Source organism: Vicia villosa, unplaced genomic scaffold (genome assembly GCF_029867415.1).
Source record: "Vicia villosa cultivar HV-30 ecotype Madison, WI unplaced genomic scaffold, Vvil1.0 ctg.001937F_1_1_3, whole genome shotgun sequence".
NCBI lineage: Eukaryota > Viridiplantae > Streptophyta > Magnoliopsida > Fabales > Fabaceae > Vicia > Vicia villosa.
In genome coordinates, this window is record NW_026705783.1 from 140,206 (window position 1) to 157,957 (window position 17,752).

Below are 17,752 nucleotides of genomic sequence, written 5' to 3' on the forward strand. Positions count from 1 at the left end.
TGAAGGACCAATTTTAGAGGGACTAAAATTGGAACTGGGACCAATTTTAGGGCCGAAAAGGTTTGCGAGGATCATTGTTTGAGCGACAATTTTAGAGGGACTAAAATTGAAGGTTGACATATTCATAAGGACTAAAATATATTTAACCCTTTAATTAATGATATTTTAAGTCTCTGCCATATCACGTCATTGAAAAAATTCACGTGACACTTATAGTTAAAAAAGGTCAAATTGGTAACAAAAAATATGTAAAAACAAAAGTTTGAAGAAATTTTGTTAAGTCTAAAAAAAGTGATATATTTAGAAAAAAGAAAAACATTTATTCATATTTATAAAACATCACGAAAATAAAGTATATGTTTGATGAAAATGAATTAACCTATTGTCGAGGATAAACTTCACTCATAGATATCTCGTTAACAGAATATGATACAAAATTATTGGTAGAACTTGATTCCATTTGTGATGTTACTTCTTGATTGATTCTGCTGTGTATGAAAAATGCTGGTTCTTGTGGTGATGGTAATTCTGGGGAATGACTGTTAAGATATGAAACAACATTTGACATTGTTGGTCTGGCATTTGGATTTTCTTGAACACATAACAAACCAATTTGTATGCACTTAATAACTTCAATAAGAGAATAATTTTCTATTTTTGAATCCAATATGATTAATGGATTTTCATTTATCCATTGTCTCCATACCTGTAGAATTTATCAAATTAAATAATCAAATTATCAATTTTTCTCAATTTGCATAAATTTCAACTCACTAGCTAGGTTAACATACTCACATAACTTGTGAGGCCTTCCGCAACATGATTTGGATCATAAGGACTTATATTTCTTTTTACAGTAATAATCTCTAAAACAATGACACCAAAACTAAAAACATCTGACTTCTCAGAAAATTGTCCAAGCATTGCATACTCTGGAGACATGTAACCCCTACGATAAGAAAGTATAAATTAGAAAGAAATAAAGCTTAGGAATGAAAGTTATAAGGCTAAATATTTTTATCGTTCCTATAAATATGTCAACTTCTGTTTTTAGTTGCTACAAAAATTTCCTTCAAACCTTTGTCTTTCATTTTTTTTAACTATAGTAGCATATGTCTTGTTCAAGTACCACTTGCTTTTTTAATGACAACTCAAAATTACAACTCACCTGCCATAAACAATTGGTTAAAAGGACTGACATGAAGGATCCAACTTATTTGTCATCCCTACTTAAATTATCATTTATTTAACATTTAATGATTATATGGTATTTAGTTCGAAGTCTAGTCTCGACAAGGGTAGCTTCTTGTTTAGACAGAGACCAAGCATGCATTCAAAGTTTGTTCACATGCTGATGTTGAAATATGCTATGGTGTTAGCATGTCGAATTGGGCTAGTCTGTTAGCCCAATTGTTTAAGTTAGCTTGTTACTTAAGTTATCTTAGTAGTCTATAAGTAGATTGGTTCTCTTAGGTTGTTGAGAGAGCATTGGTTGTTGTTATTCACTTGTAACCTTTGAACCCTAATTGAGAAAGTGAATAGTAAAAAAGTTATAACCAATCCAGTTTTTCTTCTTCTTCTTCTTCTTCTTCTTCTTCCCTTTTCTCTCTCTTTCCTAAAACTAAAGGGTTTCTTGTGTTTTTTTTAAGAAACTCAATCTTTCTCATAGTTTTACTTTGTTCTTTACAACTCTTGTTACAACAAACTACTGCGGTGAGCGTGGAGAAGAAGATGTTGTCAACAAAATACGAGGTTGAGAAATTCATCAAAGTGAATGATTTTCGGTCTATGGAGCATGAATATGTAAGCCCTTTTTATTCAACAAGGTTTGTTAGAAGTTTTGAAAAGATTGGAAAAGATGGATGTTGTCCTAAAACCAAATGAAAATACGATGATGATAGAGAAAGCCCATAGTTCCATCGTATTGAGTGTTGCACCCCAAAATTTGCCCACCCAAATTTATTTATGAGTGGCTTATCGATTTGCATTCATGTGCATATTTTCACTAGGTCATTAACATTCATTTATCAATCAATACATTGGCCTTGGAATCAAAGATCCTGAAAATCAGTGTTTTGATATAATTATTCATCGTGGGCCTCCAATTCATTTATTAAAGTCATAGTACAAGAGGTGATATGGTCTAGTCATTATAATCAAGGCAATCACAAGTTCTCTCAGTTGTATATGACTCGATGTTTGTAATGCGAGTTAAGATGAACTTAAGACTGAAGTTAGAGTGGCAACAAGAATGGAAATTTGATTTGGATTTGAATTCAAGATTGCTAAAAAATGAAAGATTTATTTGTATTTTTTTATATACAAGAGCTACAAGAATTAAGTTCATCCATCATTACAACTTCATTCTTGAACACAAAAGGGAAAAGGAAGGTTCAAGATACAAAATGACATCATTCAAGCTCAACTGTATTCAGGTCCATCTACAAATTTCAATATCTCAGTACAAAAGAAATCAAAATTTTGAAGTGCATTGAAAATCACAAAAAAGGAGAGCCATATCATTATAAATGCTATCCATTTTCAAGAGTCCAGAACACTTTGTACAATAAATTTCAAATTCTACATGTAATTATGAGTATTACATATTGAATCACACTAGTGATTGGTACACGTTACAGATTATTGCATTAAGATTGATAACTTGTGGGACACATCAAGATAGTCTGCCTTGGTAATTCATAGTCCTTCACAAATTGCGAAAACCATCATCAACTCGGACCTGCACTTATTCTGAAGCTTCAAATTAAGCTCCCATCTTCAAGTTCCAATCCGACCCTTTTGACCGTGTACGCCACATTACTGAGCCATGCTTTATTCTCGCTCCAAACCCTGCATTAATCGGTTCAGCCATCCAAAAATAAACCAAATGACTCATGCCAAATATATAAGGCTGCAAATCAAAGAAAAAAACCAGCAATATTGATTCCATTATTCAACCTGCATAAATCGAAGACAGCCTCATTCAACTGTCAAAACCAACTACCAAACAGAATAACCAATCTCATAACTGTCAAAAACATGAGTAACTAACTTCCTAACTAACCTCAACCATCTTATAACTACCCTAACAACCTCCAAAAAACAGTTACACATTTACTAACAGATAACAGAAACTAACCTTCAATTGTAACCGAATCTCAGAACTCCACCTATAAATTCTCTTCTCCCCATTTTCTTCGACTCTCTCTTCACTTCATCATCATCTTCACCACCACTTCAAGAATTCTCTTCATCATCCTCAATATATCATCAGTATCTTTCTCCTTCTCCATTCAATTTACTGGTAATGATATAGAGCATCGATAACAGAAATTAAAGAAGTAGAAAAGCGTAACAGAAAAAGAATCTCAAGCAATTGAACTCGAAGCGGAAGACGATAGCTATTACCTGGATTTCACGAAGACACCTCTCCGGCGCCGTCAGTGCGAAGAGCCACCGGAAGCTGCCCCGGTCAGTAAGTTCTCGAATCACTCATCCTTTCCCTGTGTCGTTCATTACTCTCTCTATGATGCTTGAATTCGTTGAAGCTCAGGCTTGAATCTGCTCTCTTAGACTTAGGGTTCACTCTTGTTAGATTCTTAGGCGAGAGATAAGAGACGATGGAGAGGTGGGGAGTCTGATTTCACGAAAGGAGATGTCTTTTGGTTCGCGGCGGCGTTCAAAACGCTCGCCGGAGTGGTTGGCCGCCGGAGGCGCCGTTTGTGAAGAGAGTGAGATGAGAGAGTCTGAGTAAGAGAAAAGCTGAATCGTTACCAATAAACCCTAATTTCCCCCAATTTCCCTTTTAGTTTTTTTATTAAATTTAATCCAATTATTTTAATTAATATCAAAATTAGGTAATAGAGATTGAAATCTGATGGATCACTTTGCACCGGGCCTATGAATTTCAGAATCTGCACCCCCTCTGAGCCCATATCTTTTTCTGACATAAGAAAATCTGAACAAAAACAATTTGTGTGGGCCGGTTCCTTGGGCCCTGCGCCCATTTACTCTTCACACCATATATTTCAGTTTACACCCCCAGTTTCAATTGATATTGTTAGGTTCTAATTAGATTTTTACCATTTCTTTGAGTAAATAAAAGCTAATTTTTTCCTATGAATTTTGAGACTTTAACATAATTTTTGACATAAAAAACGATCACAAAAAATATTAGTTTAGGCTTTTATTTTAATTCTTTTTCTTGATTAGAATTCTTGCCTTTGTTATATAAAAATCATAGAAAATAATTAGTCTTTTAATCCATTTTGACTTGTTTAGTTTCATGTTTTTGTACTAATTTTGCATTATATTGTGAATTGTTTTGAACCATTTGTTTTCATGTTGTGCTATACTTTCAAGTCATCCTTTTAGTCATTTTTGTACTAATTTTGTACCATTGTTTACTTGTAATTTTTACTTGTATTTGTGGTTTCACTTGTGTGTTTCCTTAGATTTTAGGACCTGTAATCTCCATAACCTTTAGGTTAGTCTTTTCCCTTAAAATCCTAACAATTGGGTATAATCATGACATTAGGCTATTTATTCATTTTAGGCTAGTCTTCCTTCTTTTCTTTTCAACTTTTAAAATACTTAATAAATATCGATGAAGATCATACCGTTACTATATTTCATAGTAAGAAAGAAATGATTGAGGCGTAGGCCTTGATGTATGTTCTTTCCTACTTAGCGGAGAAGAAATGATTGAGGTGTGAAGCCTCGATGTATTTCTTAACCGTTGTTTAGAGAAACGATCGTGGTGTAGGCCTCGATGTGCATTCTCTAAACATTCACAAAAGAACTCTTTTTTGTATCTCCTTTACTTAGCGGAGAAGAAATGATTGAGGCGTGAAACCTCGATGTATTTCTTGACCGTTATTTAGAGAAACGATTGTGGCGTAGGCCTCGATGTGCTTTCTCTAAATATGCAAAACAAAACTCTTTTTGGTATGATATAAGTCACAAATCAATTTCCCTTAAAAGACACCTAAACAAAAACACTTCAAAATATCTAATAAAGGCTCAGAGCTAATCAAAGTGAGGAAGTGATGCGATGCCTTGTAGTAGGTTTTCGTCCATCATGGAATCACACATAAAAGACACAAACCAATCTCTTTTCTCTCTTGCCTCCGAGGCATTCTTTCTCTTGCCTTCAGGGCATTCTTTCCCTTAATCGGACACGTTATTTCCGCTCCATCCCCAGCTTAAGACTCCAGAGGTCGAGCAGCGGAGTGCGAATGTAACTGTTCAACTAAAAAACACAAAAACAAACAAAAACTAAAGAGCCGAACTACGGCGCTCTGATTCCTGAAAAGGATACGTAGGCATCAAGTCGCGGGGCTTGAACGAGCACAACTATTTATAAACCTTTTTTTCCCCGTGTTTCCTTTTCTTTCATTTGCATGCATTCCCTTAGTAATTAAACTTTAGATTTATACACCCTTAGAATAGAACAAACATAGGTGGATACCATCGAGTACGATGGGCGTGAGGGGTGCTAGCACCTTCCCCTTGCGTAACCGACTCCCGTACCCTTTCTCTGGTCGCAAGACCTTCTCTTATCCTTATTCCAGGTTTTCTGATATTCCTTTCCCTTATGGGATAAATATATTGGTGGCGACTCTGTTCATTTTCGCGAGCGTGCGACAGCTGGCGACTCTGCTGGGGACCTAGCTTAGTCGATCCTAGCTTGTGTTTGCTTTCTTTTCTATGGGTGTTCATTTATTGATTTATTGCTTTATTGCTTTACTGCTTTATTGCTTTACTTCTTTATGCCTTGCATATCATGACTATTTATTGCTCGCATATCATGTTTATTTTCTCGCATTCTGGACTATATTATGGGTCCCCGTGGGGACCACATATTTTCTCACTGTTTGCAGGTTGGGTGGGATGATTCTATGAGGTAAAAGGCCCAATACACAGGCTATGAGTGCACTTTAGGTATCCTAGGATAGAGTGGGAGCATGGTTTGTCTCGAGGTGTACGTCTCGGGATGGATCATGTGACTACGAGCAGAGTAGTGGTTTCAAACGGAGGTATTATCGTCACCCGCATCCGCGCTGTGATGATACTTACCTTCGGGCGGACCGTATACTGCGTTTCATGACTTTACCCTGACCTAGACTACACCTGTGAGTGGGGAGGGAATCATATTCTTTACAGATGCAGGTACATGTTCTGTTGGTAACTATTGGTTCTTCTGGTACTCAAAAGGACGTCGAACCTTTGATCCTGGAACATTTGACTTATACAGAAACTCTACATCGGTGATATATCAGAATCAACGTCGAACCTCTGAATCTGGAGGTTTCGACCATCTTTGACTTATGCACAAGCTATTTATCCAGAAAGCAACGTCGAACCTCTGAATCTGGAGGATTCGACCATATCTTATTGACCATGAGAAGTTGTTATCCAAGAGGCCTTGATCCTTGATCCTGATTTATGTTGCATTTGCATCATCATTAATATTTTGCATTCATGCCTGTGCATTCATGGTTACCAATACTCTTACCTATTTCTCTCCATCAGATCAGTCAAGACGATTCCTCCACACCGATATCTGACAAGAGCTCACAGAAGAAGAATCATGGAGAATTACAAATAAGATCAAGCTGCTATCAGAAAACTCCATGCCTCCTGAAGGGGCACCTTCCACCAAAGGATCCTAAAGACTTTATGTTTGTTAGAGAATATTTCATTTGCATCATAATAAGGCCAAGCTTGCCATTGTATAGATTTCTCTAGCACTTTCACTTGTATTACTTTCGTTGTTATCAAGTACTATCCATTGTAAGAAACTCATTCTGTTTGAATAAATAAAAATGTAATATACATGTTTTTCTCAAATCATTTCATCTTTGTTATTATGTTCATTGATACTTCACTCATTTGTCTTAAGCAACTAAAAAAGGAGAATGATGAAAATCAAAAACACATGAATCACTAATTGTATGCTTTTGGGACAAAGATCCTGCTGACGATGTACAGGCATTGTTTCAATTCCTAAACACCGGAGTTATAAGGAAGTGAAACCTTCGCCAACCCCTTTGAGCCTAAGGAGTAGTAGTTTCTTTTCAAAAAAAATACAATGAAACCCTTCATCTTAACCAGGGGCAGGGTAGTCTTTAGTTAGTACGACCGAGCGCTCAACTTTCAGGTATTCCATCAGAGGATCAATCATATCCCATCTCTCACAACAAAAGAAGAAGAGCACAATCCACAATGGAAGTCTCTCATTCACTAAAGAGAAGGCAGTCACAACCTTTTCATCAAGTCAATCACCAAAGTCATACAACTTGTTCCTGAACGAGGCAAAAAAAAAGAGAGTGAAAAGAAAGTATTGAATCATGATAAAAAAGAAAAGAAAGAAACAATAGCCCGCTAAGTCAAAAAGAAAGGAAAAGCTTTGAAGCAAATGACTTAGGCAAAAATTAGGGCATATCCCGCTGGACAACGAACACCAATATCAAAAGAAACTTTTTGTCCAGGCAAAAGTTAGGGATAGCAAAAAGCAAAAGAAGAATCCTCCGAGGGACAAGTTGTTATGACCATCAACAAAAGCACCAAAGGGTGGCTGCCACCTCCATCAAAGTCACAAAGGATCCTCATCCATCACAATCCTTCCTGAAAGGTGAATACTCGTGTCGAACTAACTGAATGTAGGACTGGAGAACATCACGAAGAAGGGGTGGGTTAAGTAGAACTTGAGCCTTTATCCTTTATTTCTTAAACCGCGAACCCGGCCACGTTACAACCCTCAAAAGTCCTAATTGAAGTAGGGTTCGTTCCGAAAGCATACAAACTGTAAAATCATGTCAAACTGACTCCTAATGTTGCTATGTCAATTGTGTTAGTATCAATACAACATTTTGACAAATAAAACTTTTCTTTTGAGATTAACATGTGCATTGCATTCTCATTATCCTTTTCAAAACAGAATTGTCTCTAACTTGAAAGTAAGTACTTGATACCAAGGAAAGTTCAACATTGAAATTCCATCGAGTAATCTTACAAAGGCAAAGGTTGGTCATCCACCGAGAAAATATCTCTAACATCCATTTGGTGGAAGAGTTCCTTTCAATCTGGGGCATTCAATCATCCCATGATCTACACTGGGGCAGACCATTGCACATCTCCATAATTCAAGCATATCAAAGTCTTATCTCAAGAGATCTTACAAACTGGGGCAAGCTAGTAACAATTCATCTCTTCATCTTCAATCAAGTGTCAGATATCGAGACAAATGTTGAGGGGTCAATCCAAACACCTCACCTTCACCAACAATTTCACAAGCAATGACCTTTCCACAAAGGCATTCTCCATCCACTCCTTGTATCATGGAAGCAATCATTCCATCCATAGTCATACATACGTTGTGCATATCATTGCATTATCATTTCACCCGTATGATCCAATCATCAATAAAACAGGGGCATCCACCCCACCTTGAATCTCAAACAGAGTTTCAGAACTCCACCTAATCTATTCCACGCAAAGCAGAAACCCTAAACAATCCATCAGTACACTGCATATAGAAATCATTGCATCACATCTTCAGAAGTGCATAAAATAAATCAAACATTGCATATGAAGCATAAGCCAAGTTACTCATCAGATGGGTTCTCTACAAGCATTCAATTGATATTCCACTGGATCACTCAGAGTTACCATTGTGGTGTCATCCCCCAAAGTCAATCATGTTCATCTTTCTTCAACCCAGAGTTGATGTTTTTGTGTTCAACCCAGAGTTGATTTTCCTTTCATCTTTTAACCCCGAGTTAATTATCTTATCCCTCTCACCCAGAGTTGATGGATATTTCTTATTGTTTCCTTTCCCTCTCACCCAGAGTTGACGGGTATTCCTCATTGATTCTCTTTCCCACTCAACCCAGAGTTGACGGTTATCTTTTGTCTTTCCCACTCAGCCCAGAGTTGACGGTTATCTTTTGTCTTTCCCACTCAACCCAGAGTTGACGGTTATCCCTTATTCAATCCAGAATTGATTATCCTTCTTTCCCACTCAACCCAGAGTTGACGGTTATCCTTTTTCAACCCAGAGTTGATTCTTTCCCACTCAACCCAGAGTTGACGGTTATCCTTTGTCTTTTTCCACTCAACCCAGAGTTGACGGTTATCTTTTATTCAACCCCGAGTTGACGGTTATCTCTTGTCTTTCCCACTCAACCCAGAGTTGACGGTTATTTCTAATTTTTCATCCTTCCTTCTCTCAACCCAGAGTTGATGTCTATCTCTTGTTTTCAACCCAGAGTTGATTTTCTTTCCTTCTTTCTCAACCCAGAGTTGATGTTTATTTCATTTCTAACCCAGAGTTAATTTGTTCAATCCAGAATTGATACAATTTTCCTCAGTGAGTGTACACCATCTTTTCCCCAGTGGATCATATCTCATAAGGCAAATTTTCAGGTTTACTCGGTATTTAATCTTCTTCCACCTTGAATGCTCGAAAGGATAGCGCCAATCTCACTTTCAGGTTCAAGACGATTAAATAGGGGCAGCTGTTGCACCCCAAAATTTGCCCACCCAAATTTATTTATGAGTGGCTTATCGATTTGCATTCATGTGCATATTTTCACTAGGTCATTAACATTCATTTATCAATCAATACATTGGCCTTGGAATCAAAGATCCTGAAAATCAGTGTTTTGATATAATTATTCATCGTGGGCCTCCAATTCATTTATTAAAGTCATAGTACAAGAGGTGATATGGTCTAGTCATTATAATCAAGGCAATCACAAGTTCTCTCAGTTGTATATGACTCGATGTTTGTAATGCGAGTTAAGATGAACTTAAGACTGAAGTTAGAGTGGCAACAAGAATGGAAATTTGATTTGGATTTGAATTCAAGATTGCTAAAAAATGAAAGATTTATTTGTATTTTTTTATATACAAGAGCTACAAGAATTAAGTTCATCCATCATTACAACTTCATTCTTGAACACAAAAGGGAAAAGGAAGGTTCAAGATACAAAATGACATCATTCAAGCTCAACTGTATTCAGGTCCATCTACAAATTTCAATATCTCAGTACAAAAGAAATCAAAATTTTGAAGTGCATTGAAAATCACAAAAAAGGAGAGCCATATCATTATAAATGCTATCCATTTTCAAGAGTCCAGAACACTTTGTACAATAAATTTCAAATTCTACATGTAATTATGAGTATTACATATTGAATCACACTAGTGATTGGTACACGTTACAGATTATTGCATTAAGATTGATAACTTGTGGGACACATCAAGATAGTCTGCCTTGGTAATTCATAGTCCTTCACAAATTGCGAAAACCATCATCAACTCGGAACTGCACTTATTCTGAAGCTTCAAATTAAGCTCCCATCTTCAAGTTCCAATCCGACCCTTTTGACCGTGTACGCCACATTACTGAGCCATGCTTTATTCTCGCTCCAAACCCTGCATTAATCGGTTCAGCCATCCAAAAATAAACCAAATGACTCATGCCAAATATATAAGGCTGCAAATCAAAGAAAAAAACCAGCAATATTGATTCCATTATTCAACCTGCATAAATCGAAGACAGCCTCATTCAACTGTCAAAACCAACTACCAAACAGAATAACCAATCTCATAACTGTCAAAAACATGAGTAACTAACTTCCTAACTAACCTCAACCATCTTATAACTACCCTAACAACCTCCAAAAAACAGTTACACATTTACTAACAGATAACAGAAACTAACCTTCAATTGTAACCGAATCTCAGAACTCCACCTATAAATTCTCTTCTCCCCATTTTCTTCGACTCTCTCTTCACTTCATCATCATCTTCACCACCACTTCAAGAATTCTCTTCATCATCCTCAATATATCATCAGTATCTTTCTCCTTCTCCATTCAATTTACTGGTAATGATATAGAGCATCGATAACAGAAATTAAAGAAGTAGAAAAGCGTAACAGAAAAAGAATCTCAAGCAATTGAACTCGAAGCGGAAGACGATAGCTATTACCTGGATTTCACGAAGACACCTCTCCGGCGCCGTCAGTGCGAAGAGCCACCGGAAGCTGCCCCGGTCAGTAAGTTCTCGAATCACTCATCCTTTCCCTGTGTCGTTCATTACTCTCTCTATGATGCTTGAATTCGTTGAAGCTCAGGCTTGAATCTGCTCTCTTAGACTTAGGGTTCACTCTTGTTAGATTCTTAGGCGAGAGATAAGAGACGATGGAGAGGTGGGGAGTCTGATTTCACGAAAGGAGATGTCTTTTGGTTCGCGGCGGCGTTCAAAACGCTCGCCGGAGTGGTTGGCCGCCGGAGGCGCCGTTTGTGAAGAGAGTGAGATGAGAGAGTCTGAGTAAGAGAAAAGCTGAATCGTTACCAATAAACCCTAATTTCCCCCAATTTCCCTTTTAGTTTTTTTATTAAATTTAATCCAATTATTTTAATTAATATCAAAATTAGGTAATAGAGATTGAAATCTGATGGATCACTTTGCACCGGGCCTATGAATTTCAGAATCTGCACCCCCTCTGAGCCCATATCTTTTTCTGACATAAGAAAATCTGAACAAAAACAATTTGTGTGGGCCGGTTCCTTGGGCCCTGCGCCCATTTACTCTTCACACCATATATTTCAGTTTACACCCCCAGTTTCAATTGATATTGTTAGGTTCTAATTAGATTTTTACCATTTCTTTGAGTAAATAAAAGCTAATTTTTTCCTATGAATTTTGAGACTTTAACATAATTTTTGACATAAAAAACGATCACAAAAAATATTAGTTTAGGCTTTTATTTTAATTCTTTTTCTTGATTAGAATTCTTGCCTTTGTTATATAAAAATCATAGAAAATAATTAGTCTTTTAATCCATTTTGACTTGTTTAGTTTCATGTTTTTGTACTAATTTTGCATTATATTGTGAATTGTTTTGAACCATTTGTTTTCATGTTGTGCTATACTTTCAAGTCATCCTTTTAGTCATTTTTGTACTAATTTTGTACCATTGTTTACTTGTAATTTTTACTTGTATTTGTGGTTTCACTTGTGTGTTTCCTTAGATTTTAGGACCTGTAATCTCCATAACCTTTAGGTTAGTCTTTTCCCTTAAAATCCTAACAATTGGGTATAATCATGACATTAGGCTATTTATTCATTTTAGGCTAGTCTTCCTTCTTTTCTTTTCAACTTTTAAAATACTTAATAAATATCGATGAAGATCATACCGTTACTATATTTCATAGTAAGAAAGAAATGATTGAGGCGTAGGCCTTGATGTATGTTCTTTCCTACTTAGCGGAGAAGAAATGATTGAGGTGTGAAGCCTCGATGTATTTCTTAACCGTTGTTTAGAGAAACGATCGTGGTGTAGGCCTCGATGTGCATTCTCTAAACATTCACAAAAGAACTCTTTTTTGTATCTCCTTTACTTAGCGGAGAAGAAATGATTGAGGCGTGAAACCTCGATGTATTTCTTGACCGTTATTTAGAGAAACGATTGTGGCGTAGGCCTCGATGTGCTTTCTCTAAATATGCAAAACAAAACTCTTTTTGGTATGATATAAGTCACAAATCAATTTCCCTTAAAAGACACCTAAACAAAAACACTTCAAAATATCTAATAAAGGCTCAGAGCTAATCAAAGTGAGGAAGTGATGCGATGCCTTGTAGTAGGTTTTCGTCCATCATGGAATCACACATAAAAGACACAAACCAATCTCTTTTCTCTCTTGCCTCCGAGGCATTCTTTCTCTTGCCTTCAGGGCATTCTTTCCCTTAATCGGACACGTTATTTCCGCTCCATCCCCAGCTTAAGACTCCAGAGGTCGAGCAGCGGAGTGCGAATGTAACTGTTCAACTAAAAAACACAAAAACAAACAAAAACTAAAGAGCCGAACTACGGCGCTCTGATTCCTGAAAAGGATACGTAGGCATCAAGTCGCGGGGCTTGAACGAGCACAACTATTTATAAACCTTTTTTTCCCCGTGTTTCCTTTTCTTTCATTTGCATGCATTCCCTTAGTAATTAAACTTTAGATTTATACACCCTTAGAATAGAACAAACATAGGTGGATACCATCGAGTACGATGGGCGTGAGGGGTGCTAGCACCTTCCCCTTGCGTAACCGACTCCCGTACCCTTTCTCTGGTCGCAAGACCTTCTCTTATCCTTATTCCAGGTTTTCTGATATTCCTTTCCCTTATGGGATAAATATATTGGTGGCGACTCTGTTCATTTTCGCGAGCGTGCGACATTGAGCTTTGGTGATAACGTTCTCCGACAAGTTTCAAAGGAGAAAACTGCAACTTATGTGTAGGACGAAAGTTAAAGGTTTGTACATGGCCAAATAGTTGGTTAATTGCCTCTACCTGAAGCAAGATTTGTATTCATTCAATATGAGTGAAGACAAATATTGAGTGAACAACTAGATATGTTCAATAAGCTAATTCTTGATTTGGAGAATATTGATGTTACCAACAATGATGAAGATTAACATTGAATTGTTGGGTTATTTACCAATATCTAATGCTCACTTCAAAGAAAACATTTTGTATGGAAGAAAGTCACTACCCTTTGAAGAAGTTCAATCAGCCTTGTACTTGAAGGTTTTGAACGAAAGAAAGGAGCATGAGTCATCATCTATTGGTGAAGGATTGTTCGTAAAAGGAAAATTCTCAAAGAAGGAATGTAAGTTAGAGAAGAAGAAGGGTAAAGGTTTCTAAAAGTCTTATAGTGATGATGCTCTTGCTAGTATGTGTTAAAATTGTAAAAAGGAAGGTCATAGCCCTGACAGGTTGAAGAGTTATGGCGATGGCAAAGACAATGGCAATGCAACCATTATTCAAGATGATTATGAATCATCTGATGTACTGGTGGTTTCTAGCAAACATCATATCAATGAATGGATTATGGATTCAAGTTGTACTTGGTACATGACTCCAAACAAATATTTGTTTAAGGAATTATGTGATCAAGATGGTGGATCAGTGCTTCTAGGAAACAAAAAAGCCTTCAAAATAGCAAGAATTGGATATGTCATATTCAAGCTTCGTGATGAGTCAATAGAGTTGTTGATTGGTTTCAGGTATGTACCTAATCTTAAGAGAAATTTGATTTCTCTTAGTGAATTAGACAATAAAGGATATGTTTTCAAAGGAGAACAAAGCATTCTAAGGGTAATGAATAGGCTGAAAGAAGTCTTAAGAGGCATCAAAAGGCAAGCCCTGTATACCCTTGAGGTTGAGGTTGTACGTGGTTCAACAGATGTAGCATCCACAAAACTGGTGTCAAAGACTGAGTTATGGCACAAGAGACTTGGCCATGTTAGCTAAACAAGCTTGGTCAAATTTTCAAAACAAAATCTGGTATGTGGTGACAAGGTTGAAAAATTGGATTTTTATGAACCTTATGTATTTGGTAAATCCTATAGACTGAAGTTTAACAAAGGTAAACAAAGAACATGTGGATCCCTTGACTATATTTATGTTGGTCTTTGGGGGCCTACAAGGAATCCTTCACACTTTGGTGCAAGACATTTTCTATCCATAGTTAATTATTACTCACGAAAGTTATGGGTATTCATTCACAAAACTAAGGATGAAACTTTTGAAAATTTCAAAAAATGGGGGACTATGGTCGAAAATAAAACTGGCAAGAAATTCAAGAGGTTGAGATTAGGAGAGAAGTTTTAAATTGGGTATGTTTAGGCTTTGAACTAATACTATCATAGTGAATTTCCTTCCTGGCTTGGTAGCCCCCAAAGTAGGTGACGTTGCACCGAACTAGGTTAACAATTAACTGTGTGATTTACCATTATGCAATTTATTTATACATATTTTAAAGTTTGGTTTATTAGGTTCTGTCTGTCAACAAATGTTGTCACACCTGTCTTGACATCATGTTCTAATGTCGGGACATCAGCAGTGACATGTTTTAAAAGTGCCAGAATTTCAATTGGTATTAGAGAAGGAGCCCTGTTTTGTTTATTGGGTGAACTCCAGGGAGATAACTTTTTGGTACTGTATATCTCTAGGAAATCTAGAATGATAGCATTCTGGAAATCCCTGAACAATAGAATCTTAAAGTTTATCAGGGTGGGAGAATCTTGGTCTTGGATACAGAAGGGAAATGTATAAATTAGTTCTTTGTAATTCTGAAGCTGTCAATGCCATAATCAGTAGAGTTGATAAGCACATGGTCAGACTGATTATCACATATGTTTTGGCCAAAGATACTTGGGAAATCCTCAAGTCCACTCATTAAGGCACATCCAGGTGTTTTGGGAGCAAAAAGACTAGAAGAAAAGCTGATCAAGATGAAGAAACTCAAGTGTCTACCCAATAGATTTGACATGAAAGTGACTGCCATTGAAGAAGCTCAAGATATTAACAACATGAGAGTATTGAACTTGTCAGGGAATTTTTTGTGTGAGTTGTTACAAAGTGACGGTTCTAAATAATATAACAAAAGCATGGATTTTGTCTCCAACTCTGTAGAAGTTTGTAACCTGATCTTTGATAAAAGGGTTATTTTAATGCCATTGTGCATTTCAATTAGGTTCTGAGAAAATTCATATAAGGTCAAGGCCAGATATCAAGAACATCAGTTATGACATCAGCAAGATCCTTGATGATCATAGTAAAGCTAAATCTAAAGTAAGAATATTCAGTGCAATATATGTGAAGGCTTTTGAACTTGCTATGCCAGAATGCCTTGCTTACTTTAAGAAAAAACTGAAGCGACTTTCTGTTTCTTGATCTGATCAAGATAGTGATCCTGAGTTGTACCTGTCAAGACAGGAAAATATGCTTATGATGTAGGCTGCTGCTATAGCTGTCCAAACGGGCTACCCGGCCCTAAACGGGCCGGCCCTAGCGGGCCTCGGGTTTTTCCGGGCCGGGCCCAAAAAGTCCATTTTTATATGGGCTCCGTTTTTACTACCCAGGCCCAGCCCTGTTCGGGCCTCGGGCTTTTTCGGGCCGGGCCCAAAAAGCCCATTTCCAAAAAATATATTAAATATTCTCTTTAATTTTAAAAAATAAATTATATTAAGCTTAATTTTTAAAAAAATATTAAAATTTGTTTTTATATTTCACTATTATAAAATATATTTTAAAGAAATACAAAAATTTGAATTTTTTAATTAGTATTAAATATTAAATTTTATTAATTAAATATTAAATTTTACTATTTATCGGGCCCATGGGCTACCCGGAGCCCATACGAGCTGGCCCATTTAGGGCCGGGCTTTTTCGGGCCGGGCTCAAAAAGGCCCGAAACAAAATGGGCTCAAAAAATTAGGCCCAAGCCCTAACATTTTTCGGGCCCCGCAGGCCGGCCCATGGGCTTCGGCCCATTTTGACGGCTCTAGCTGCTGCAATGAAGAAATAACTCATATTGAGTTAATTGTTTCTTACAAGGAACTCTAGTTCAAGAGTGAAGAAGTTTGTATATAGGAAGAAAGACAAAAGAGTAACTAGTTCTCAAATACAGGCTGAAAAGGAAGATTGTTGGTATATTATCTTTAACCCGTAGGATGAGGTGACCTTTTGAACTCCAAACTTGAAATCATGATCAAGTTTGTGAGAATGGCGAACAATTGGTTCCAGTGTCTTTGGGAAATTCTTCAAGATTGGAAGATGACTGGAAACCTAAAGGGATAGGGTTTGATTTTCAAGGCTTTAACAAGCAAAGAAAATCTTAAGTGATAGAAATTAGTTTCCATTAAGAGGCAGAGTTGAGTCAATGATGTGAAACAAAATGTCTCAACATCGTATCAGGCATTAGAGTTCTCAAGTTAATGGCAGGTGCTTGCACTAGAAATGTCACTTATGTGGTAAAACTCAAGGAAGGTGTTTCCCTTAGAGTTGTTTTTATGCAAAAGAATATTGGTATGTCTTCTTGGACACTGGCTGTTCCAGACACATGACTGAAGTAAAAGAGTTATGGTGGTATTTAAGGATCAATCCATCCTCCATATCACTTTGGTCATAATTCCAAAAGTCTAGAAAATTGAGAAATTGGTTGGAACAAGATTTCCTAGTCTTGTTGAGGTACTTATTGCTAAAGGATTAATGACTAGTATGATAAACATAAGTCAGTTGTGTGACCAAGGTCTGAAGAAAAATTTCATTCATGAATATTTTCTAGTCACTAATGAGATCAATTAAGTGCGAGGAGGGAGTCAAGTCTAAAAACAACTAGTATTTTTGTGGTACCACAAGAAACAACTTGCTCGTCCACATGCTTAATGATCAAAGGAAGATGAAGTCTAGATGTCACACAAGAAGTGGTAACATCAGACTGTTAATAAAATTCTATAAATTCCTATTATGGGACTAATAATGTCAATACAAGGTGGGAGTCTTAGCACACAAAGGCTAGTCTATAAGGCTGCAGATGATTTTCTAAAATGACCTGAATTATCAATAGGAAAGAAAAATAAAAGATCCTTATCACCTCCTTCAAAGATACCAGAGGGATGTACTATCTATGTATGCTCCAGAACCAAAGTCAATGGCTCAATCTTGGGGAAAGGGACTAATGTCCAAGCAGATATTGGAACATCTAAGCAGATTGACACTCCAAAAGTGAGACTGATTCTGAAGAGCTAGCATCCACTGAATCAGATAACTACCAAGTCAACAATGTTTTCTATAGATATTTGGAGTTTGTATCACCTATAGTTTCAAAGATGAAATATCTAATTATGGTGAAGTTAGGAATAAATTTATTGGCCAAGGCTGATGGAGATAATATGAATAG

The 17,752-nt window shown here is 36.7% G+C and overlaps 1 protein-coding gene across 1 annotated transcript; it reads right to left on the minus strand.

Moving 5' to 3' along the window:
- Positions 1-379: 379 nt before the first annotated feature.
- On the minus strand, positions 380-943 carry LOC131637184 (cysteine-rich receptor-like protein kinase 10). The gene is made up of 2 exons (XM_058907771.1): positions 796-943; positions 380-706 (listed from the first exon to the last, which is right to left on the minus strand). The coding sequence occupies exons 1-2, from the start codon at positions 940-942 to the stop codon at positions 380-382; spliced, it is 474 nt and encodes a 157-aa protein (XP_058763754.1). The 5' UTR covers position 943.
- Between the last annotated feature and the right edge of the window lie 16,809 nt (positions 944-17,752).

Coding starts and splice junctions, on each gene's coding strand:
- LOC131637184 (XM_058907771.1), bottom strand. CDS start 942: ATGTCTCCAGAGTATGCAATGCTTGGACAATTTTCTGAGAAGTCAGAT. Junction 707..795: donor CGGAAGGCCTCACAAGTTAT/GTGAGTATGTTA, acceptor TAAATTCTACAG/GTATGGAGACAATGGATAAA.